This window comes from Procambarus clarkii, chromosome 11, assembly GCF_040958095.1.
Source record: "Procambarus clarkii isolate CNS0578487 chromosome 11, FALCON_Pclarkii_2.0, whole genome shotgun sequence".
In the NCBI taxonomy this organism is placed as follows: Eukaryota; Metazoa; Arthropoda; class Malacostraca; order Decapoda; family Cambaridae; genus Procambarus; species Procambarus clarkii.
The window spans coordinates 36,131,013-36,157,008 of NC_091160.1; the positions used below are offsets into that span (position 1 = coordinate 36,131,013).

Here is a 25,996-nt window from a genome sequence, read left to right on the forward strand (position 1 = left end):
AGTTAATTAAGTAGTGCTTAGTTTTTATCTTAAACTGGTTGAGAGAGATACAGTCTTTAACATGATTGGGAAGGTCATTCCACATTCTGGGTCCCTTGATTTGTAGAGCATTTCTAGTTTGATTAAGTCGTACTCTTGAAATATCAAAAAGGTATTTGTTTCTGGTGTGGTGCTCATGGGTTCTGTTACAACCTTCAATGAAGCTTTTAAGGTCAGGATTGACATTACAGTTCAGCGTTTTATATATATATATATAAAACCCCAAGCACAAATACCATAGTTGAGATAAGGATAGATGAGGGAGTAATAGCGCGTCACATCATAGTCACATCATAGAGGATAGGCTGCGCCCAATAGTCTGAGGACGGTTTGCGATACAACACCCACCAGCTGGTCGTGAACATCTCTGAGAGGTATTGAGATATGTTAAGGTCTGCACTCAGTAAGCAAGACTTACATATTAACATGTCCATCCACTTAGATTGGTCAGTACAGCGAAGACTTCCCTTCTTACAGGTCGACGGTCGATCCACTATGGTTCCTGTGGTTGGGCTCTGCTACTTCACTCCATTCTACTGTTATGTCCTCGTTTACCTCCCATGTGTTAAGACATACTGACCCCCCGTTCTCCTGATAACTTATTTTCCTTTCAAAAATTAGCATACCATCTCATGCCTGCTAATTTGTATATTATCGTAACCCCGTGACTCAGGCTACGACCTGACGCACCACCTGGAAAGTCTCCTTGGCCTTGAATTTCATTCTTTGAGCCGTAAATATCAATTCTAAAGGCAGCCGACCTTCGGCTTCTCTTCTATCTTGTCTTGAGTGATTTGCGGGCACATGTGACTCGGTGCTGGGCGTGATTACTTATACACGGCTCAAGCACACGGAAACGCGGCAATGGAGCGCATAAACACAGGAAATATTTCATAAACCCTTCTGAGAACAGTAACAAATACGGACTTACTGGTTGGTATGGTACCATGTGGTTGCTATGGTACCATATGGTTGCTATGGTACTAGTAATGCAATGAAGGGATAATAGGACCACAATGGTCATAATGCAGCCTAGAGTTATGGGAATCAATATCTTGACGTTTATTAATGATATTACTTCTCCCTGGCTGCGCAAAGTTCAAAGTAATTTGACGATTTCTTCCAGGGATAGTGAAGGTACCGTTGGGTGTTATCTTAAGTGGCCTGGGTGGGCTGCAGCTGATGTTTGCTGTGCAAAAACTCCATGCAAATAAAAGTACCTAGGCTATGGAACTCACTCCGTAATAATAATAATAAAAATTCCATCCTATGCCTTATTCAGACGTAAATCCAAGAAGAACCTAATTATTTACGACATGCAAATTTACTAGTGTAATCATTTCCATAAATTTTTATTGTAGTTATCATGTTGAACTCAAATTTGGTGCAGTGTACCTATTAATAAATTTACTTTATCTGTTAGATTAAGGACCTCCCCGATACGCTATGTGTCTGCAAGAATGTAAGAACACCAACGTTATGTACTCTCATAAACCCTATGCTCCTTCTTGTATATAAATAAATATATAAATAAAAATCTTACAGCCCATTGTCACGTCCTCTCCTGGGTAAACACAAGATCACAATATAGAAACAACTTTTATCCAGTGTAGTTTGGTTCAGTAACGTTCATGAAGCAAGACTTGGCTCGTGGTAGGTGTTGAAGTATCTGCCCCCGTCCCCCCATCCCACTATCCTCCCAACCCCCATTTCCCCATCCACCAGCTCTTCCCTATCCACCCCTACCCCTTCTAATCCCCATAGCACCCAAACAACAACCTACCAGCCTCAAAACGTTTATAAGTTCCCGTTTTCATTCACAACACTCACATAAGATATAAATCAAATGTTAAAACTCTTAAAAAGTTAAACGATATATATTTTTTATTTAAATTGTCATTAATAAAGACAACATTCGTGTTTAAAATGTAAAAGCAGAGTAAATTCTTTCAGTTTGATGGTCATTTGATGAGGAACTTGGCACGTTTGTGGAGGTCACTCGCCGCTGTGATGGCGTCACTGAGGGTCTGATCAACCCGCTCTTTGGCTTACCTGTTGACGCTTTATCAAGGGATGTATTACTTGACTCATCACCACCCACCCTTACCTGACTCATCACCAACCCAGCGTCACCCGACTCATCACCAACCTTTCATTACCTGATTCATAACCAAATGAATCCACTCACCATAATCCACTCACAGGATGAGTGGCTCTGCTCAATAAACTCGCCCCTCGGGGCAAAATTAACAAAAAAACAATCAAAATATTTGTTGTCGTGAACATCCATTATGTTATTATGGTGGCTGGGTTTGGGAAACAGCAATAATCTACCAGACCGGAAATACCCAGTGCCATATATTATACGTATCTTAAAATAGTCCATAGTTACGGTTATTCGCGTTTGCAGGTGAAAGACTTTTTTAAAAAACCTAATTAGGTAAATTGAAACCTGCGCTGCGAGTGCAGAAATAGCGTCAAACTAACCTCGAAGGCTCAAATATTAGAGACTGGTAGCCTGTAATTGTAGTGCTTGTCTATCAATCACTACATTCGAGTTTTAATAGTTCTCTGGCAAGATGTATGAGAATCGTATTTTGCTCCGCATTAGATGACAGAAATCATAAAGAAGTTTCCCATGGTGTGCGAGTAAGTATAAAAAGTGGGGTTGTCAGCTAGAAGTGCGCGCTGCATAGGAATTTCTTGGCTGAGGAGGGTGTTGGCGGGCGCCGGCCGCCATGTTGGCTCACCCGCGGGAATGTGAAGCAATGTAAACAAAACGTACGACCCGCTGCCTGCCAAATGAATTCTTGCCTTTAAATGCTGTTAAATGATAACTCTATACACTTTAGAGTAGGGAGGATGTTGATTGTTGAGGCGTCCAGTCAGTATTAAACATTTTGCCCCCTTCACCATACACAACATGGGCCTACGTGAGCTATGTTATGGTGATTATAAGTTAGGAGTTGTCTATCAATCGACGCATATTAATACAGATATTTACCTGTTGGCTACTCTCTGGTGACGGTAGTGAGGACAGGAAGCCAGATGGACCTCCCTTTCTGCCTGGTTGGGGGTTTCCAAGTGTATTTTAAGCAATATATCCGTGTCCAAGCTCTTATTTCTTCGGCCGGAAATCATGCTTGAAGGTTCACAATTGGTATCAGGAAGAATCTCCTCTTGTGTGTTCTCTCTGGTGGCTTGGTAAGCTGGGAATTTATACCTCTTTTATGTGTCATGTTGAACCTCTGGTATGCATGTTGAACCTCTGGTATGCATGTTGGACCTCTTGTATGTGTCATTTTAGACCTCTTGTATATCATGTTAGACCTCTTGTGTATGTCATGTTAGATCTCTTGTAGTGTCTTGTTAAATCTCTTGAAGTAGATTGTCGTATTTTACATTCAACACTTTTTGTATATACTATGCCTCTAAGGAACAGCTCTGTGGGGCCTTATTTGAAGAATTGACAGTTAGGGAACCCACAGCCTATCCTGGTAAATCAGCTCTCATACCACAATAGGCTGATAGTTGCTTGTCTGGTAGGTCTTCACACGAGACATAACGAGCCTGATCTATGCTGAGCTCCTTCAGTATGTCTTTGTACAGATGTCAGAGTCAAAGTTATGAATTGTCTTTGTACAGATGTCAAAGTTATGGAGTGCAAGAGATTGCGAGGCTATTCGTAAAATTTAGTTGCCTTATAAATGCACTTCTTTTTTACGATTGTTCCTGGCTGTTATAGCAAGGTTCTTGTATTGTCTTGTCAGCACCAACACAATGTTTTGAATATTGGAACTGATGAGTAGTGTTGTGTCTCTATTATATCATGACAAAGGTGTTTCATGTTTCTATATATCATAGGTGTGGACTGTGATTCATTCGTATATCCGTAGTTCAGGATATGATGCATTCGTATATCGTTGTTTTGGTGTATGATTTGTCTGTATTTTATATTTCAAGTCTACAATGCGCCTGTATGTCGTAGATCAAGTCTACAATGCGCCTGTATGTCGTAGGTTAAGTCTACGATGCGTCTGTATTTTGTAGTGTTGCACTAAAGTCTTATCAGCTTGGATCGCATATATTATAGCTCATTTGTATGATGCCTGCTTACGTCTACTGGACATTGATGTTTTAGTCCTGATGTATTAGTATGTTTGTTCAAACATCGCTGTCTAGTTGTAATGATGCGGTTGTTCAAACATCGCTGCTTATTTGTTATACATCGCAGCTTGGCTGTATCCATATATAATGGAACCATACAGGATGTATAATGCGACAATATACTCTAGATTTATGACATATTTATACATCCTATGCAGATATTGAGAACAATTACATAAAGTACTTTAGTTCAGGCATGTGTAAATTGAAAAATTTAAATAATTATCCCAGAACACTCATGCTGAATTTCAGAATAGATTGGCATATTACAGGAGGCAGCTTTAAAGTGTTTCTTGTAGTTTATTTGAGCCACAGAGCTCTGTCTCATCAGGTTTGTCAAATTCTGTTTATGAACCGAGCTGAACGGTTGAGCGGCTTCCATAGTGGGGTTAGACGAATATTGATACCTATGTAGAGAAATATATGCTTCAGAGCAGACTTCATTAACGATGACGATTCGCCTATAAAAACTATATTAAACCCCTAATAGACGAAAGTTCATCTTTATCTAGTCTAACGGAGGGTGTTTCTGTATAGCATTGTGTTTTTACTGAATCAATAATATTAACTCTTTAACTGCAGTTTATTTATTTAAATATTTACAAGAAAGTACAATTGGTTTTGAAACAATTTTGGTGTATAAATGATGCATTCATGGTAGTGCAAATGATGTATAATCAGTAAGAGTACTAAGCTGGGTCAGCCATGAGGCTTGATCATATCCAGAGCAGATAGCATTGACATTTAAGACATTGAACAAGTTTGATATATCCAACCCGACCACTTTTTCATTTCTTACCTGGCACATTAGAGAAGCCACAGTTTGAGGCATGCAAAGCCAAAGTGCAGACAAACAACAAGAAATCACCATGCGCTTAATTTAACTTTATAATAGCTGCTTGGTGTCGGAGACAGGAGACTGTTGGGCTCGCAACTGGTATATAGACACAGAGAGGTGTACCCGTTGTTGTTGTTATAGATTCAACTACTCGGAACGAGTTCCAAGTAGCACGGGCTATGGTGAGCCCGCAGTGGACTTACCTGCCACAGGAGCGGCTCCTGTGCCAGGTAAAAAATCTTGGTGTACCCGGTTTTGACGGGGTATATATATTGACAGTTCACTTTCAGTGTGGTTACGGGCTATTCATGCCCGTGCCACCTTTTAGGTGGCTTAACCTTTATCTTTCAGTGTGAACTTTGCCCTGGATTAGAGTATACTTGTTGAGTGGTCAGTCTTTCTATTCAGACTGGTCGGTATTGCGACTGCCACAATCCTTGCAGGGTTGACGTTCGATCCCCGATAATCCAAGTGGCTGGGCACCATTCCCTATAATTCCTCACCACAACAAACAAACCACAACCTCTGTCCAACACAGGGACACCATAGAGGACAGTGTCCGTCACAACCTGTCCTACACAGGGACACCATAGAGACAGTGTCCGTCACAACCTGTCCTACACAGGGACACCATAGAGACAGTGACCGTCACAATCTGTCCAACACAGGGACACCATAGAGACAGTGACCGTCACAACCTGTCCAACACAGGGACACCATAGAGACAGTGTCCGTCACAACCTGTCCAACACAGAGACACCATAGAGGACAATATCCGTCACAACCTGTCCAACACAGGGACACCATAGAGACAGTGTCCGTCACAACCTGTCCAACACAGAGACACCATAGAGTACAGTGTCCGTCAGAACCTGTCCAACACAGAGACACCATAGAGGACAGTGTCCGTCACAACCTGTCCAACACAGGGACACCATAGAGACAGTGTCCGTCACAACCTGTCCAACACAGAGACACCATAGAGGACAATATCCGTCACAACCTGTCCAACACAGGGACACCATAGAGACAGTGTCCGTCACAACCTGTCCAACACAGAGACACCATAGAGGACAATATCCGTCACAACCTGTCCAACACAGGGACACCATAGAGACAGTGACCGTCACAACCTGTCCAACACAGGGACACCATAGAGACAGTGACCGTCACAACCTGTCCAACACAGGGACACCATAGAGACAGTGACCGTCACAACCTGTCCAACACAGGGACACCATAGAGACAGTGACCGTCACAACCTGTCCAACACAGGGACACCATAGAGACAGTGACCGTCACAACCTGTCCAACACAGGGACACCATAGAGACAGTGACCGTCACAACCTGTCCAACACAGGGACACCATAGAGACAGTGACCGTCACAACCTGTCCAACACAGGGACACCATAGAGACAGTGTCCGTCACAACCTGTCCTACACAGACACCAAGAGACAGTGACCGTCACATATACATACATACAAGTCATAACATGTTTTACAATAAGCTGCTATAGTAAATGCATAAATGAATGTTCTTAGTTACACAAGAACATTTCATGTGAATTTCAATGTGACAAATGTATTAATAAATTAAATATCATGCTTATTGTATACTAGGTTCCGTGCAACAAGAAAATTCATTAAGTCAGCTCAAAGCAAAAATGTCATTGTTGGGCGTTTGTTTGTTGTGTCGCTCTTAAGGCGACACACCCACGAAACTCTTCTCTAATATCATTTGAAGCTAGGCTGCCATCTTAATCATTTACCGCATTTCTTATTTCATTTCTTGAAACTCGCTCAGTTGTTCATCTTGTCACTTGTACGCAAGCGCATCTGGGACTATATAATAATAATAATGTATAGATGAACAGCTAGGAGGTCTTCTCTCTAGAACGTTCATCAGGAAGAGCGGAATGTTATTTTGAGGCATAGGGGGTCCATCAGACCTTATTAATTGCGGGGGGAAAAGTTGATGAAAATATAGGCAGATGCGGCGGGCGTCACGCCGCCGCCATAATGTTGCCAGAAAATAAATCCCAAGCCCGCTTGGTGAAGGTACGATACGTTGGGCCTCGTTGCCTCCCAGCTGATATTCACCGCTGCCAGGTAGCCTCTGAAGATATCATTTGTATTATATCAAAAACAAAAGATAAATATGATAGCATTGGGGTTGGTTTCGAACTCAAAAGGGAAGCAGCCAAAGACCGTAACATATTTCCCGTGAAGGGTTGATGGCGGAGCTCCAAAGATAGCGTGAATAAGAGTTATCTCAAGTCGCGACTTAAAAATAATGATTCATACCACATCTCATCGCCTCATGCCGTATAAGGGTGGGTTTGGATCGTACAGAAATAGCCTCTGTTGGATCTTGTAGTTTAGTTCGTTTATTATGCACGTTATTCCAATCTAGTAGATGGTACTGAACCCTGTACGCATTTCGTAATGTTCATGAACCCCATATACCCATCCTGTGAGTGATAGTCGACTCCCATACCCATCCTGTGAGTGATAGTCGACCCCCATACCCATCCTGTGAGTGATAGTCGACCCCCATACCCATCCTGTTAGTGATAGTCAACCCCCATACCCATCCTGTGAGTGATAGTCCACCCCATACCCATCCTGTAAGTGATAGTCAACCCCCATACCCATCCTGTGAGTGATAGTCGACCCCCATACCCATCCTGTTAGTGATAGTCAACCCCCATACCCATCCTGTGAGTGATAGTCCACCCCATACCCATCCTGTGAGTGATAGTCCACCCCATACCCATCCTGTAAGTGATAGTGGCTTTATGTAATACACATTCTTTATCTACGAACTTACCTCTGTATCATGTATAAAATGTATGTACTTTTATATATATAAACAATAATAATAATAATAATAATAATAATAATATTATTATTATTATTTATTATTATTATTATTATTATTATTATTATTATACACGAGGACCACAGAAAGTGAACCGCAATTTTTTTTTTTTTTTGGGGGGGGAGTAACTAGGATGGAGAAGCAGAGGTAAAGGGATAAAGTTTAGAAATGGGAAATACAGTGAGAATTATGAAAGCAGTCGGGCCGTCCGCCTTGCTGAGACTGGGACTCCTGGGAGGTGGGAGGGGGGGGGGGAGACCAACAGGTGCCCTGTCCTCACCCGCATATATCATATAGGGCCCTTTGCTGCCTCCACTCATACCTCGTGATGCCCGCTGAGGGCAACGCTCTAAGGGCAAGGCTCTGATGGCACCACAATAGCTTACTGATCAGTCAATTAGTATACTATAGTCATAAACATAGTTTAGGTCTACGGTAAATTATCATTCTATAGTCACCGAGAAGCTGGGTATACCTCTCGTTGCAACCCAGCCTCCGAATTGACAGTACGTTTTAATACTAAGTGTAATAAGTACATTTCCTGACTGTCATACATAGTACATAATTGCACTTATGGACTGTTACATAACCTTCCCATTTAATACTCCTTGTTTTCTGTTAAGACACGCAGAATTTTAGGATGAAGTTTTAAAGTTCAGCTTTTTATACACAAGTTTTAAATATCAGGAATTTCTTTTTCAGTTTTATTAAACAATAGAGATTTTATAAAACAAAAATTGCTGTGTATGTCTATCCCTGTCCTGTGTCGAGTCTTTACCTTCTGCTGCTCATAAAAATATAATATATCCGGCCATCCATATAAAATGAGAGTAGTTATAGCTGACCAGACCACACATTAGAAAGTGAAGGGACGACGACGTTTCGGTCCGTCCTGGACCATTCTCACAATCGACTTGAGAATGGTTCAGGACGGACCGAAACGTCGTCGTCCCTTCACTTTCTAGTATGTGGTCTGGTCAACATATTTCAGCCACGTTATTGTGACTCCTCGTCTACTTATAGTTACTAGTAATGAGTAGTTCTCTGGCGCAGTGGTAAGACACTCGCCCCGCGCTTCGCCAGCGATTTGGCCTGGGTTCGTATCCTGGCCGGAGAGGATTGACTGGGTGCCAATCCTTAACAGTGAATGCCTCTGTTGACCCAGCAGTGGATATCTGGTTGTTAAACGATTTGGCAGGGAAAATTAGGATTGAGGACTTGCCCGAAACACTACGCGTGCTTGAGGCTTTACAAGAACGTAATTAGAACTCTTGAACAAATAACTAAAAATAACTTAAATAATGAACTAGTTGTTCAAAGTACCAGTATATAGTGATGGAGCAGAACGTTGACCTTTTGTGTTATGTAATGTATAAACTATTATTGAATTATAATTAATCAAATTATTATATTGAATTTGAATTATTGTTTTTGTTGAAGTATTGTTTTGTTTGTGAGGCATTGTTGCTTTTGTGCCACTTGGAAACTTTTTGTAAGTGTAACATATATATATAAAACCTAACCTATTCTCTCCTAGCATTGCTAGGCCTAATACACTATATCTTAGCCTGCTATAGTACATATATAGGTCATATAAGGCCTAGGAATGTCTTAGGCTTTTTTTATGAGGACTTTTTAAGATTTAAAAGTACAACAAGTTAACTTTTAATGGTCCAACACAGCATTTACCTGAATTTACCTGAGAGCCACTGACACTAGTGGCCTCGACGAGGACAGGTAGCCGGCGGCTTGTCGAAGGCCCACCCCCACCCTCCCATTTTCCTTGATCTTTTTTAGCTGTTATCTTGAGATGATTTCGGGGCTTTTAGTGTCCCCGCGGCCCGGTCCTCGACCAGGCCTCCACCCCCAGGAAGCAGCCCGTGACAGCTGGCTAACACCCAGGTACCTATTTTACTGCTAGGTAACAGGGGCATAGGGTGAAAGAAACTCTGCCCATTGTTTCTCGCCGGCGCCTGGGATCGAACCCAGGACCACAGGATCACAAGTCCAACGTGCTGTCCGCTCGGCCGACCGGCTCCGCTGTATATTAAAACTCAGCACAGTTTTGGCATTTACGGCTTCGGCGGGTAGGCCGTTCTCTGGGTTTATAACCCTGTGGGTACAAAAAGCCTCTGCTATTCTCAGTCCAACATTGTGGCTTGTTGAGCTGGAAACCGTTGATCCTTGTTTGTGTTACATCTCATCTTTTTGAAGAAATTTTCCGGGTCAGCCTCGTCCAAATTTTTTAGAATTTAGAACTTTTCCTCTCCCAGACCATTCCCTCCCTCCGTCCCATCCCAAATTGTTATCCTGACCCCTTTCAAGTGCTATATAGTCGTAATGGCTTGGTGCTTTCTCCTGATAATTCCCTCCCTCCTATACATCATCATAGTTTTTTTTTCAGGAACGCGATACGCTTGGCGGTTTACAACCAGGTCCCCCTTTACTGTTGGGTAAAGAGTAGCGAACAGTTCAGGAGCGGTTCACAGCGGAGCCTCCCTGACCAGCAGGCGGATTCACGAAGCAGTTACGCAAGCACTTACGAACCTGTACATCTTTCCTCAATCTTTGACGGCTTTGGTTACATTTATTAAACAGTTTACAAGCATGAAAACTTCCCAGTCAACTGTTGTTATTGTTATAAACAGCCTCCTGGTGCTTCGGAGCTCATTAACTGTTTAGTAATTGTAAACAAAGACGCCAAAGATTGAGGAAAGATGTCCAGGTTAGTAAGTGCTTGTGTAACTGCTTCGTGAATCTGGCCCCTGGGCTGGAACCTGCACCAGAGAGCCGGTCGGCCGAGCGGACATCACACTGGACTTGTGATCCTGTGGTCCCGGGTTCGATCCCGGGCGCCGGCGAGAAACAATAGGCAGAGTTTCTTTCACCCTATGCCCCTGTTACCTAGCAGTAAAATAGGTACCTGGGTGTTAGTCAGCTGTCACGGGCTGCTTCCTGAGGGTGGAGGCCTGGTCGAGGACCGGGCCGCGGGGACACTAAAGCCCCGAAATCATCTCAAGATAACCTCAAGATAACCAAGGCGTGCACAAAGTGTTCTCTCTCTCTCTAGCCAATATGACATTTGACTTAAGGTTAAGAAGACCTACAAGGATCTAGAGTACCTTTGTAACACGTTTTCAAGATCCTGTTTAACGAATGTTTTGTAAGAAATTCCTGGGCACTTGCCAGCCTTGTTGGATCACTGACAGCGGGCATGGTGGGGGGGGGGGGTGACAGGGGGCATGGGGGGGGGGAGTGGGGGCAGGTGGGGAGAGTGGGGGGGCGGCGTGGGGGGGGGAGCACACTACCCATATTGCACATCGGATAGGCATACAAGTGAGCGGCAAAAATCTAGAGTTCGGAGATGAACTTGACATATTGGGAATGAAGTTTAACTCTTACACACAGGAAGTCACGATAGCGCGATGCATCAATGAACAAATCTACAAGAGCCGTAGGATCTCGGACGTTGGTTCGAATCCTCGGCACAGCCCTTGTGGATTGGTTCAAGTTTAACTCGTCATTGATCATGAAGAGTCACGTGCTTAACCTAGGAAAGAAGGCAGACAGGAAGGTTACAGCTCCTATGACACATCTCACACCTTCTTGACAGCAGAGATTGCAAAACCTTATTTGCAGCACAAGTTCGCTCCGCTCTGGAATATGCAGCCCCCCCCCCTCTCCTGGATATCTTACTCTCCATCATTCATCAGAATTTTGGATAAAGTGGAGAACCGCGCGAGACTGTTCATCTTGACCCAGTCTGGTTAGACTGGTCTGAGCATCACAGCCTCCAACACTGTCCAGATGTTAGTGGAATTACTGTTATGTACAAAGCCTACATTCTCAAAGTTCCACACTTGGCCAAACTTCGTGGACAACTAGTAGTTGGGAGCCGTAACACAAGACTCTCAAGTCATGAAGAGCCTCATGCTGGAAATGCTTTTCTCAACAACGTCACTCCATCAGCGAGCATTCATTCCCAGGCTTACTCACGTCTGGCACTTGTTCGCTTAACAGGTTGATACACTCGTATATATTAAATATACGACTCTAGAGGCAGGCTTCAGATAAGCTGATGAAGCAGCTCTTATTTTCAGTTTCACTAAGAACTTCAGTGACATACCTAATGAACCCTAGTCTTAGTTTAGAGTTGGAGAGAGATGGATAGATACAGCTAGCTAGCAAGGTCTGGGCTTGCTGTTTCATTAGAAATATCAGTGGGATTCTTAATGAACTCTTAGTTACAAAAATAAGAAGAGAGGTGACCCGTGGTTCAGCTGGTGACTAAGCCGGATGAAGAGAGCTGTTGATGTGAACTCTTTAACCAAATATTTATAAAGCGTCGTACGGCTTGGCACAAGGCATCGGAAACACTGCCATTCCACTTCTTTGGATTAAACACCACTTCTTCTGGGGTTTATATTATTTCTCGCGCCGCATGTTTCAACGTGTCAGAATGTTCATGTCTGTGGCCTTAACTGTCTTCTTGCGAAGTCACCTTTTAGAAGAAGTGAGGTGTCTGACTTCGAGGGGTGCATGGCCTCTGGCGTCAGTCTGACTTCGAAGGGTCCATGACCTCTGGCGTCAGTCTGACTTCGAGGGGTGCATGGCCTCTGGCGTCAGTCTGACTTCGAAGGGTCCATGACCTCTGGCGTCAGTCTGACTTCGAGGGGTGCATGGCCTCTGGCGTCAGTCTGACTTCGAAGGGTCCATGACCTCTGGCGTCAGTCTGACTTCGAGGGGTGCATGGCCTCTGGCGTCAGTCTGACTTCGAGGGGCGCATGACTTCTGGCGTCAGTCTGACTTCGAGGGGTGCATGCCCTCTGGCGTCAGTCTGACTTCGAGGGGTCCATGGCCTCTGGCGTCAGTCTGACTTCGAGGGGTGCATGACCTCTGGCGTCAGTCTGACTTCGAGGGGTGCATGCCCTCTGGCGTCAATCTGACTTCGAGGGGTGCATGGCCTCTGGCGTCAGTCTGACTTCGAGGGGTGCATGCCCTCTGGCGTCAGTCTGACTTCGAGGGGTCCATGGCCTCTGGCGTCAGTCTGACTTCGAGGGGTGCATGACCTCTGGCGTCAGTCTGACTTCGAGGGGTGCATGGCCTCTGGCGTCAATCTGACTTCGAGGGGTCCATGACCCCTCGCGTCAGTCTGCGCGCGAGAGAGAGCCCTGACACTCGATCTACCATGATAACCGGTGCCAGGGTTCGACTCCATTGCTCCTCCAGATAAACTCAACGTCCCACGAGTCTCCGTCGCGACTTTTCAATCTCAGTAGTAGTACTGTATATAACTTACTGGTCGGAAATGGTCACTACGAGCAATGCTACAAGTAATGGCAGCCTGAGCCGGGTCTCGTACTGGTGTCAGTCCAGCGTGAAAACCACGTGACGTGGGGCGAGCCTGCCATGTTGACCTCTAGTACCGGGTCAAGTACCGGGCCAAGTACCGGGTCAAGTACCGGGCCAAGTACCGGGTCAAGTACCGGGCCAAATTCACTTGCGTGTGAACTCAAGGCAGAAAGAACAAACGGGCGAGTCTTCATCATAATATAAAAACCGCGTTAACATAACTGTGAGTGACCTAACTCCCACTAAACAACCTCCCCGCCCCCCCCCCCCCCCCATTACTCTAACTATTGACCCAAAGTCAAAAACCACACTGAAGGTGAGTTATCTTGAGCTATATTTACTGGTCACACTGGCATACTCGCCTCGTCTTGGTCGCTCGACTTGTGACAGGAGAAAGGTAACTGGGACGAGTCAAGTGAATGTTCCTTGGCTCTAGGTCACCTACTGTGATAACTTTTGTCAAGTCAGGACTCGTTGAGATTCTCTCCTTAGTCCGCGCGCGTCTCTGTCTGTATTTGACTGTTTGTGTAAATACAAAATCGAGCCATTAGCTCATAGACCCTCGCTTTTCTAAGCAAACTATTTGTCCTCTATTATATCTGCTACATATTTCTTTCTAACACACACACGCGCACACATTCATATCCCCAGGAAGCAGCCCGAAGCAGCTGTCTAACTCCCAGGTACTGCTAGGTGAACAGGGGTATCAGGGGGGAAAAATTGCCTATTTGTTTCCACTTCCGCCGGGAATCCAACCTGGGCCATTAGGACTATGACACCCAGAGCCCTATCCACTCAGCCACGAGGCTTTTGTGTGTGTGAATTCATCTAGTTGTGTTTGCGGGGGTTGAGCTCTGCTCTTTTGGCCCGCCTCTCAACTGTCAATCAATCAGCTGTTACCAACTACTATTTTTTTTCCACACACACCCCCAGGAAGCAACCCGTAACAGCTGTCTAACTCCCAGGTACCTATTTACTGCTAGGTAACAGGGGGCATCAGGGTGAAAAACTGCCCATCTGTTTCCGCCGGCGACGGGAATCGAACCCCGGACCACAGGATTACGTATCCAGCGTGCTGTCCACTCAGCCACCAGCGCCTCCTTGTGTTTGTGTGTGTGTGCTCACCTAGTTGTGCTTGCGGGGGTTGAGCTTTAGCTCTTTGGTCCTTCTAAACCATCAATCAAAATAGTGTACAGGTTCCTGAGCCTATTGGGCTCTATCATATCTACCTTTGAAACTGTGTAAGGAATTTTCCCCTACCACTGACTAGTGTATTCCATTTGTTAACTACTTTGACTCTGAACAAGTTGTTTTCTAATGTGTGAGTGTGTAACATACACTCATTAAATAAAAATAATTTATTTTATAAATAAGTTAAACAAATAACTTACAAATAAAAATGATTTTAAATAAAAATTACCTATTTTTCCAACTGAAAAAGAATGCTTTTCGACCACATTAAAAGCTGAGGAAAGAGTCGCCCAGTTCCTGGCTGTTGACCCCAAATTGTTGAGCCAATTTGCAAGATGTGTTGAAAGCTGTGATTTATAGGCAGCTTCTGGAGCGATAATCAAGATTGTCTGCTATATTTCCTTTGCACTACTTCATATTTTATATAAAAACAATTAAATATACTCGTGGTTAGCGTGTCAGAAATGTCATATATATATATATATATATATATATATATATATATATATATATATATATATATATATATATATATATATATATATATATATATATATATATATATATATATATATATATATATATATATATATATATATATATATATATATTTATGAATTTCAGTAATATATTAAGATGATGCTTTTAACAAGACAATATAGTATATACATCGCTGCTTTGGAAACAACTTCTTTATGTTTAGAGTATTTAAGCTGATAATAAATAATACTTATTTTTGTATTATATCGTAGAAGTTGTATATTATAGCCTAGCACGCTGAAGCACTCCTAGCTTAACCTAATATTCACTCCCAGAACGATGCCTTATCCTTTTACTGACGATATCCCAAGTCTTTGGAATCCTTACATGATCTCCTTTCCTAATGTTGATGAAATTCAAACCCCTTGTATGACTGTGTTCAAACCTACCGCTTAGTTATCCTAGCCTAGTGCACGCATTTATATAATCTATATGACTGACGTTCAATAATTTAATATTATTTAACATATCACTTCAAACGTATCATAAGTTTGTTGACATTTGGAGTGCACACTTCTGGAGCTCGTCAGGTCAATAAGGGGATATAGGATAGGTCAGTATTGACTTAGAAATGGGATTAATACAGTGATATAATAACCTATATCCACACGCCTGCCAAAACTAACTCACAACCAGCCTACCTTGGCAACATTACCACATAAAGACATTACATAACTATAAATCACTTTTATCTCTTATAACCGCACTCTACCTGTCAGTATATTAATTATTGATGATATAATTTGACATGTGATATGCATTTTCATCTTAAAGAAGCATGAGGAAGGAGTTGTGTGCTTGGTGAGTTATATAGAAAATAAGTTATGTTAGGCAGCGGTTGCCTTGGCCCGATGCTTCTAATATTTAGTAGGCTTTATTATTATTATTATGAGGTATTCAATATAAAAAAATGAGGTCAATTACTTGACGTAGATGTTAGTAAATGTAGAGAGCGGGTGGAGGGGTTGAGAGCCGTGTACCCGGGAGATGGCACCCGGGCTCCTGAAATAACATCTGTGATGAGTTGTAGTCAACTAACTCATCACAGGTGTGATGAGTCAACCAACTTACAACCGTGTTGTGTTGGTCTTGTGTGTTTGTAGAGAGGAGGCCGCCAAGTGCACACACATATACGCACACACGCACGCACACACGCACACATGAATGCTTGCACACATACTGCAGCTAATTGACATTAGTCGGATGCCGGAATAATGACCTTTAACTATTTCAAGGTCCGGGGCTGGGATAATGTGTCTAAAATGGTCCGGGAATCTTACCACCACTCAAACGCTCCAGCTAAGTTAATTGCGTGTCCGGATCTAAGTTAACCGCGTGTCCGGATCTAAGTTAACCGCGTGTCCGGGATGAGGTCTGATAAAGACCTTTTGTGCCCTCTGTAATGCTTTTGTGCTAACCGCCTTCGGCGGCAACAATCAATAAAAAAATCGCGTGCCCGGATCTAAGTTAACTGCGTGTCTTGTTTAAACTAACCTGGTGTGATTTACCTTTAGGTCACATTGATATTCTTACCATAGTGAGCTGGCTTAGGTGGGCCCAGTGGTGCTCGTAGCCTAGTGTGTATTAGATAATCAGGCACTTAAAATTTATACATCTAAATACAGAGACATCTAAAACTTTCTGAAAAAAAAAATAGATGGCGTTTCAGTAGATAGATAAAGAGAAGAGGTGTATATATGGAGAGTGTGAGGAAATGTGCTGACCAGAGATGTGTTAGCGTGAAGGTTGGGTGAGAGGAGTGTGCTGACCTGAAGATGTGTCAGCATATAGGTCGAGTGAGGGAGTGTACTGGCCAGAGATGTGTCATTGTGGAGGTCGAGTGAGGGAATGTGCTGACCAGAGATGTGTCAGTGAGAAGTAAGAATGCCATTAGCGGCAGCTGCCACCGAGCAGACGATAGGAAAAATTGCGTACCGACAATGTCAACATTGTCACGTGGTCCCGCGGTGCCAATGGCTCGCTGGGTGATGTGCGCGTCGCTTCCTCACGCCGTTAAATACTGTTGGGTCTGGCCAGCAACTGGTAGGGTGTCTGCGCGGACAGGCTCCTCCTTGGCTAGAGGAACTTCGGTCAGCATTTTAGGATGTACAATTATGTTGGGAAACGGAATAGCATCATGCATTATTTTGGTGGCGCGTAATTTTGACGTAAGTTCGTAAAAGTAATCGTACATATATTGGCGTAGAATGTTGTTAGCTGTTTTGTATTCTGTGAAGTAGTTTTTAGTGAATCATTCATGCGGCATTCATGGTCTGGGAGTGCATCACTAATTTTTTGGGGGAAGAAGGAGGTTGGGAATAGAGTAAGAGCCATTCGCAATTTTGGCGGCAAAATCAGCATAAGGCGCCGCTCAAATTTTTTTGGCGCCAACCAATGTTTTGGTCTATTGCTGTATGTGTATCTTTCGCTTATATTGGCATCGTTGACTATGTTGGCTTCACTTTATTGTTTTAGTAGTACTCATTATTTACTAATATTGTCTTGACGTCATGTTTTATGGCTTTGTTTAGTTATTCTGGCGTTCGGTAGTTTTGAGATTACTCACTTTACTGGCATCATTCTCTTCTCTGGTGCCATTAATTCTACATGTTGTCAGTTTTTGCTTTATTCATTGTTCTTGGCGATATTCAGTAATTTGATGTCCTTCACTGCTTTGGTTCATATAGCGTTAACGTAATCCATATGTTGTTCTAGAGCTCATTTGGCAGTGTTTTCTGTGTATTTCACTGTTTTATTACGGTATTTATTTGTTAGCATGTTTCACTGTTTGAGGCGTCATTCGTTATTCAGCCGTCATTCACTGTTCAGCCGTCATTCACTGTTCAGCCGTCATTCACTGTTCAGCCGTCATTCACTGTTCAGCCGTCATTCACTGTTCAGCCGTCATTCACTGTTCAGCCGTCATTCACTGTTCAGCCGTCATTCACTGTTCAGCCGCCATTCACTGTTTAACCGTTATTAAACAATTTGATGAATTATTTTCACCTTAGTACTCTCTCGTTACCAATTATTGCTAATAATGATGATAGTGATTGTGATGGTGATAATAATGTTGATAGTGAAGTTAGCAGTAGTTGTGATCATGGGTGTGATTTTTATTGTGACGGTGAATGTAGTGAAGTGACAGTGAGGGAGAAAATGTTGAATGATGATGACAATGAAATTACTAATTAAGGGAACTAAGGCAAATCGTCATAGAAGTGAAAAAGTTGACAATGAAATTACTAATTAACAGAACTAAGGCCAATCGTCATAGAAGTGAAAATGACTTTCAGGGAAAGGACTTAAGATAAAATTGAGAGATAATAAGAGAAAATTAAAGAAGATCATAGAAGTTAAATAAGAAATCTATGTTAATACATCTGAACTAGGAAGGCAAATGGATGAAAATGAACCGAAAATAAGAGGACAATGAAGAAAATGACTCACCTTCCTATCTCTTTCTTGAGATCGAAGAACTTGCGCATGTCCACATCTTCCTTGACCTGGATGTTCCTGGGGGGGAAGGGGGGCGGCAGCTCTGGTGGGGGGGGGGGGGTAAACTGTATCAGCTGATGTGTGACGTCATCAGTGTTTACAAACAAATCGCCCTGGTATTTATGGGCCAAATTTTATCATAAATTTTACCGACTTTTAAGAACAAATTTTACTATAAATTTTGTTATACATTATAGTCGAGCTACACTATATTATTTATCCCACACATTTTATAATATAGCACAACAATTTATAATATACTTGGTGTAGATTGTAAAATAGCCTAACACAGAATTCTGTATCCTAAGAGGAGTATAATTTATATGATTCTCTTATAACACCGTACCTAAGGGTATATGATTAGAGTTTAAACCTGTCACTGATTTGTTTATGTGTTTGTTACTCAGGGAATAACAAACACATAATTTTATCATTGTTTGTATCGGTTTGTGTGTGTGAGCGTCAGTCTCCCCCCCCCCATACTATACAACATAAACACTGAGGCTGACACAACATAAACACTGTGGCTGACACAATATAAACACTGGGGCTGACACAATATAAACACTGTGGCTGACACAACATAGACACTGTGGCTGACACAACATAAACACTGTGGCTGACACAATATAAACACTGAGGCTGACACAATATAAACACTGTGGCTGACACAACATAGACACTGTGGCTGACACAACATAAACACTGAGGCTGACACAACATAAACACTGAGGCTGACACAACATAAACACTGTGGCTGACACAACATACACACTGTGGCTGACACAACATACACACTGTGGCTGACACAACATAAACACTGTGGCTGACACAACATAAACACTGTGGCTGTCACAACATAAACACTGTGGCTGACACAACATACACACTGTGGCTGACACAACATACACACTGTGGCTGACACAACATAAACACTATGGCTGACACAACATAAACACTGTGGCTGACACAACATAAACACTGAGGCTGACACAACATAAACACTGTGGCTGACACAACATAAACACTGTGGCTGACACAACATACACACTGTGGCTGACACAACATAAACACTGTGGCTGACACAACATACACACTGTGGCTGACACAACATAAACACTGTGGCTGACACAACATACACACTGTGGCTGACACAACATAAACACTGTGGCTGACACAACATACACACTGTGGCTGACACAACATAAACACTGTGGCTGACACAACATAAACACTGAGGCTGACACAACATAAACACTGGCTGACACAACATAAACACTGTGGCTGACACAACATACACACTGTGGCTGACACAACATACACACTGGCTGACACAACATAAACACTGTGGCTGACACAACATAAACACTGTGGCTGACACAACATAAACACTGAGGCTGACACAACATAAACACTGTGGTTGACACAACATAAACACTGTGGCTGACACAACATACACACTGTGGCTGACACAACATAAACACTGTGGCTGACACAACATACACACTGTGGCTGACACAACATAAACACTGTGGCTGACACAACATACACACTGTGGCTGACACAACATAAACACTGTGGCTGACACAACATAAATACTGAGGCTGACACAACATAAACACTGTGGCTGACACAACATACACACTGTGGCTGACACAACATACACACTGTGGCTGACACAACATAAACACTGTGGCTGACACAACATAAACACTGTGGCTGACACAACATACACACTGTGGCTGACACAACATAAACACTGTGGCTGACACAACATAAACACTGTGGCTGACACAACAAAAACACTGAGGCTGACACAACATAAACACTGTGGCTGACACAACATAAACACTGTGGCTGACACAACAAAAACACTGAGGCTGACACAACATAAACACTGTGGCTGACACAACATAAACACTGTGGCTGACACAACATACACACTGTGGCTGACACAACATAAACACTCTGTCTGACACAACATAAACACTGTGGCTGACACAACATAAACACTGTGGCTGACACAACAAAAACACTGAGGCTGACACAACATAAACACTGTGGCTGACACAACAAAAACACTGAGGCTGACACAACATAAACACTGTGGCTGACACAACATACACACTGTGGCTGACACAACATAAACACTGTGGCTGACACAACATAAACACTGTGGCTGACACAACAAAAACACTGAGGCTGACACACCATAAACACTGTGGCTGACACAACATAAACACTGTGGCTGACACAACATACACACTGTGGCTGACACAACATAAACACTGTGGCTGACACAACATAAACACTGTGGCTGACACAACATAAACACTGTGGCTGACACAACATAAACACTGTGGCTGACACAACATAAACACTGAGGCTGACACAACATAAACACTCTGGCTGACACAACATAAACACTCTGTCTGACACACCATAAACACTGTGGCTGACACAACATAAACACTCTGGCTGACACAACATAAACACTCTGGCTGACACAACATAAACACTCTGTCTGACACAACATAAACACTGAGGCTGACACAACATAAACACTGTGGCTGACACAACATAAACACTGTGGCTGACACAACATAAACACTCTGTCTGACACAACATAAACACTGTGGCTGACACAACATAAACACTGTGGCTGACACAACATAAACACTGTGGCTGACACAACATAAACACTCTGTCTGACACAACATAAACACTGAGGCTGACACAACATAAACACTGTGGCTGACACAACATAAACACTGTGGCTGACACAACATAAACACTCTGTCTGACACAACATAAACACTGTGGCTGACACAACATAAACACTGTGGCTGACACAACATAAACACTGTGGCTGACACAACATACCTCCATCAGGATCGCGGTCGTCCACAATAATCATCTGGAAAAAATGAAAATATTTGCATCAGGATATTAAATTAAATAATTAAAAATGAATTAAGTTTTTTATAAATTTAAATTAATTTTAAGTAATTAAAAAAATAAGCTTCATATATGTATTTACCAGTGTAAAGCAAGTTATATTTTGTCATATATATATATATATATATATATATATATATATATATATATATATATATATATATATGTCGTACCTAGTAGCCAGAACGCACTTCTCAGCCTACTATGCAAGGCCCGATTTGCATAATAAGCCAACTTTTCATGAATTAATTGTTTTTCGACTACCTAACCTACCTAACCTAACCTAACCTAACTTTTTCGGCTACCTAACCAAACCTAACCTATTAAGATAGGTTAGGTTAGGTTAGGTAGGGTTGGTTAGGTTCGGTCATATATCTACGTTAATTTTAGCTCCAATAAAAAAAAAATTGACCTCATACATAATGAAATGGGTTGCTTTATCATTTCATGAGAAAAAAATTTGAATAAATATATTAATTCAGGAAAACTTGGCTTATTAGGCAAATCGGGCCTTGAATAGTAGGCCAAAAAGTGAGTTCTGGCTACTAGGTACGACATATATATATATATATATATATATATATATATGTCGTACCTAGTAGCCAGAACTCACTTCTCAGCCTACTATGCAAGGCCCGATTTACCTAATAAGCCAAGTTTTCATGAATAAATTGTTTTTCGACTACCGAACCTACCTAACCTAACCTAACCTAACTTTTTCGGCAACATAACCCAACCTAACCTATAGAGATAGGTTAGGTTAGGTTAGGTAGGGTTGGTTAGGTTCGGTCATATATCTACGTTAATTTTAACTCCAATGAAAAAAAATTGACCTCATACATAATGAAATGGGTAGCTTTATCATTTTATAAGAAAAAATTTAGAGAAAATATATTAATTCAGGAAAACTTGGCTTATTAGGCAAATCGGGCAATGCATAGTAGGCTGAGAAGTGAGTTCTGGCTACTAGGTACGACATATATATATATATATATATATATATATATATATATATATATATATATATATATATATATATATGTCGTACCTAGTAGCCAGAACGCACTTCTCACCCTACTATGCAAGGCCTGATTTGCCTAATAAGCCAAGTTTTCCTGAATTAATATATTTTCTCTAATTTTTTTCTTATGAAATGATAAAGCTACCCATTTCATTATGTATGAGGTCAATTTGTTTTTATTGGAGTTAAAATTAAAGTAGAACTACGATCGAACCTAACCAACCCTACCTAACCTAACCTAACCTATCTTAGTAGGATAGGTTAGGTTAGGTGGCCGAAAAAGTTAGGTTAGGTTCGGTTAGGTAGGTTAGGTAGTCGAAAAACAATTAATTCATGAAAACTTGGCTTACTAGGCAAATCGGGCCTTGCATAGTAGGCTGAGAAGTGCATTCTGGCTGCTAGGTACGACATATATATATATATATATATATATATATATATATATATATATATATATATATATATATATATATATATATATATATATATATATATATATATATATATATATATATATATATATATACTATATATATATATATATATTCATAGCATTTCAAATGGAGTTTCATACCGAATTAAAGTTGCCACTAATTAAACGTTGGAATTTATGACTTCAGACATTTTTATCAATCTTGAAATAAATGATGACAAATATTTGCTGCCAATAAAAGTCCATCAAATTAATGACGTCGTTCGAAATAATGACGTCAGACATTCGCCGCCAACCAAGGCTCTTCAAAATAATGACGTAACACATTCGCTGCCAATCAAGGCTCTTCAAAATAATGACGTCAGATATTCGCTGCAAATCAAGTCTCTTCAAAATAATGACGTCAAACATTCGCTGCCAATCAAGGCTCTTCAAAATAATGACGTCAGACATTCGCTGCCAATCAAGGCTCTTGAAATTAATGACGACAGATATTAAATTTCATGACGTGGAGGAGCGTTAAGGGGTGACATCTTTCATTATAAATAAACATAAACAGTTGCAGATGTTCTGTTATGAATGAATGTATTTTATTAATGAATCCAAAAGGATTCCTACGTGACAAGACTCGTGTATAACCGGTGAGTAAAGAGGAATGTTGATTTATTAGGGAGGTGAGACGACCGTTATTTATAATGCGCCTTCTAATCTTAGTTCCGTCTCGAGGAATGTTGTCTCACACACACACACACGCACGCATGCACACACGCGCACACACACACACGCACACACACACATCACGCAAAAATGCAAGGATGCAGCAAACAAGTTTGTCCCAGTCCAAAAGGAAAACAGTGAAATGAAGATGAGAAACCCATGGTTTAATCAGAGATGTAGGCTAGCTAAGCAGCAAAGTAAAAGGGCATGGAGAAACTATAGGAATAACAGGACACTGGAGAGCAGAGAAAGATACCAGAATGCCAGGAATGAATATGTTAGGATGAGAAGAGAGGCAGAAAGACAATACGAAAATGACATCGCAAGCAAGGCAAAGACTCAGCCTAAATTGCTGCATAGCCACATCAGGAGAAAAACAACAGTAAAGGAACAGGTTATGAAATTAAGGTTAGGGGCAGAAGGATTCACTACAAACGACAAGGAAGTGTGTGAGGAACTGAATAAGAAATTCCAGGAGGTCTTCACCTTGGAGCAAGGAGAAATCCCAGAGAGAAGAGAGGGAATAGCTAACCAGGAACCACTGGAAGAGTTTGAGATTACCAGCGGGGAAGTAAGGAAGTGTTTACTAGAATTGGATGTGACAAAGGCTATAGGTCCAGATGGAATCTCCCCTTGGATACTAAAGGAAGGAGCAGAAGAACTGTGCCTCCCGCTCTCCATGGTGTATAACAAATCACTGGCAACAGGGGAACTGCCAGAAATTTGGAAAGCAGCTAACGTAGTCCCGATATACAAGAAAGGGGATAGGCAGGAGGCACTGAATTACAGACCAGTGTCCCTAACCTGCATACCATGCAAGTTGATGGAGAAGATTGTGCGAAGAAAGCTAGTGGAACATCTGGAGCGAAAGAACTTTGTAACACAGCATCAACATGGATTCAGGGATGGCAGGTCCTGCCTCACAGGGTTACTTGAATTCTACGACCAGGCAACAAAAATAAGGCAAGAAAGAGAAGGGTGGGCAGACTGCATATTTTTGGATTGTCAGAAAGCCTTTGACACAGTGCCACACAAGAGGCTAGCGAAAAAACTGGAGATGCAGGCTGGAGTGAAAGGGAAGGTACTCCGTTGGATACAGGAATACCTAAGTAACAGGAGACAACGAGTCAGTGTGAGGGGTGAGGTCTCAGATTGGCGAGACGTTACGAGTGGAGTACCGCAGGGGTCAGTCCTTGGACCTATACTGTTTCTGATATATGTAAATGATCTTCCAGAGGGTATAGAATCGTTTCTCTCAATGTTTGCCGATGATGCAAAAATTATGAGGAGGATTGAAACTGAGGACGATAGTAGGAGGCTACAAGATGACCTAGACAGACTGAGAGAATGGTCCAACAAATGGCTGTTGAAGTTCAACCCGAGTAAATGCAAAGTAATGAAACTAGGTGGTGGAAATAGGAGGCCAAACACAGGCTACAGAATAGGAGATGAAGTACTTAATGAAACGAACAGAGAGAAAGATCTAGGAGTTGATATCACACCAAACCTGTCTCCTGAAGCCCACATAAAAAGAATAACGTCTGCGGCATATGCGAGGCTGGCTAACATCAGAACAGCGTTCAGGAACCTGTGTAAGGAATCATTCAGAATCTTGTACACCACATATGTAAGACCAATCCTGGAGTATGCGGCCCCAGCATGGAGCCCGTACCTTGTCAAGCACAAGACGAAGCTGGAAAAAGTCCAAAGGTATGCCACTAGACTAGTCCCAGAACTAAGAGGCATGAGTTACGAGGAAAGGCTGCGGGAAATGCACCTTACGACACTGGAAGACAGAAGAGTAAGGGGAGACATGATCACAACCTACAAAATCCTCTGAGGAATCGACCGGGTAAACAAGGATAAACTATTCAACACTGGTGGGACGCGAACAAGGGGACACAGGTGGAAACTGAGTACTCACATGAGCCACAGAGACGTTAGAAGGAACTTTTTCAGTGTCAGGGTAGTTAACGGATGGAATGCATTAGGCAGTGATGTGGTGGAGGCTGACTCCATACACAGTTTCAAATGTAGATATGATAGAGCCCAGTAGGCTCAGGAATCTGTACACCAGTTGATTGACAGTTGAGAGGCGGGACCAAAGAGCCAAAGCTCAACCCCCGCAAGCACAAATAGGTGAGTACAAATAGGTGAGTACACAATGAAGATAGTGGTAGGAAGCAGGAGACCAGATACAAGGTATCATTTGGGAGATTAAATACTTCAAGAGTCAGAGAGAGAGAAAGACCTGGGAGTTGATATCACGCCAGACCTGTCCCCTGAAGCTCATATCAAGAGGATAACAGCAGCAGCACATGCCAGGTTGGCTAACATAAGAACGGCCTTTAGAAACTTG

At 42.2% G+C, this 25,996-nt stretch overlaps 2 protein-coding genes across 3 annotated transcripts in view; one reads left to right on the top strand and one right to left on the bottom strand.

Annotated features, from left to right (window-relative positions):
• The window catches only part of LOC123758293 (uncharacterized), a 59,970-nt gene that overhangs the window by 12,886 nt on the left and 21,088 nt on the right, over window positions 1-25,996 (bottom strand). For both annotated transcript variants that reach the window (XM_045742499.2, XM_045742498.2), the window contains 2 exons: window positions 21,392-21,425; window positions 18,461-18,551 (listed from right to left, as the gene is read on the bottom strand). In XM_045742499.2, coding sequence (XP_045598455.2) covers window positions 18,461-18,551; window positions 21,392-21,425 — 125 coding nt within the window. The remainder of the gene's footprint in view (window positions 1-18,460; window positions 18,552-21,391; window positions 21,426-25,996) is intronic.
• Window positions 1-25,996, top strand: part of LOC123758295 (probable basic-leucine zipper transcription factor I) — an 82,550-nt gene that overhangs the window by 2,326 nt on the left and 54,228 nt on the right. The window lies entirely within an intron of this gene.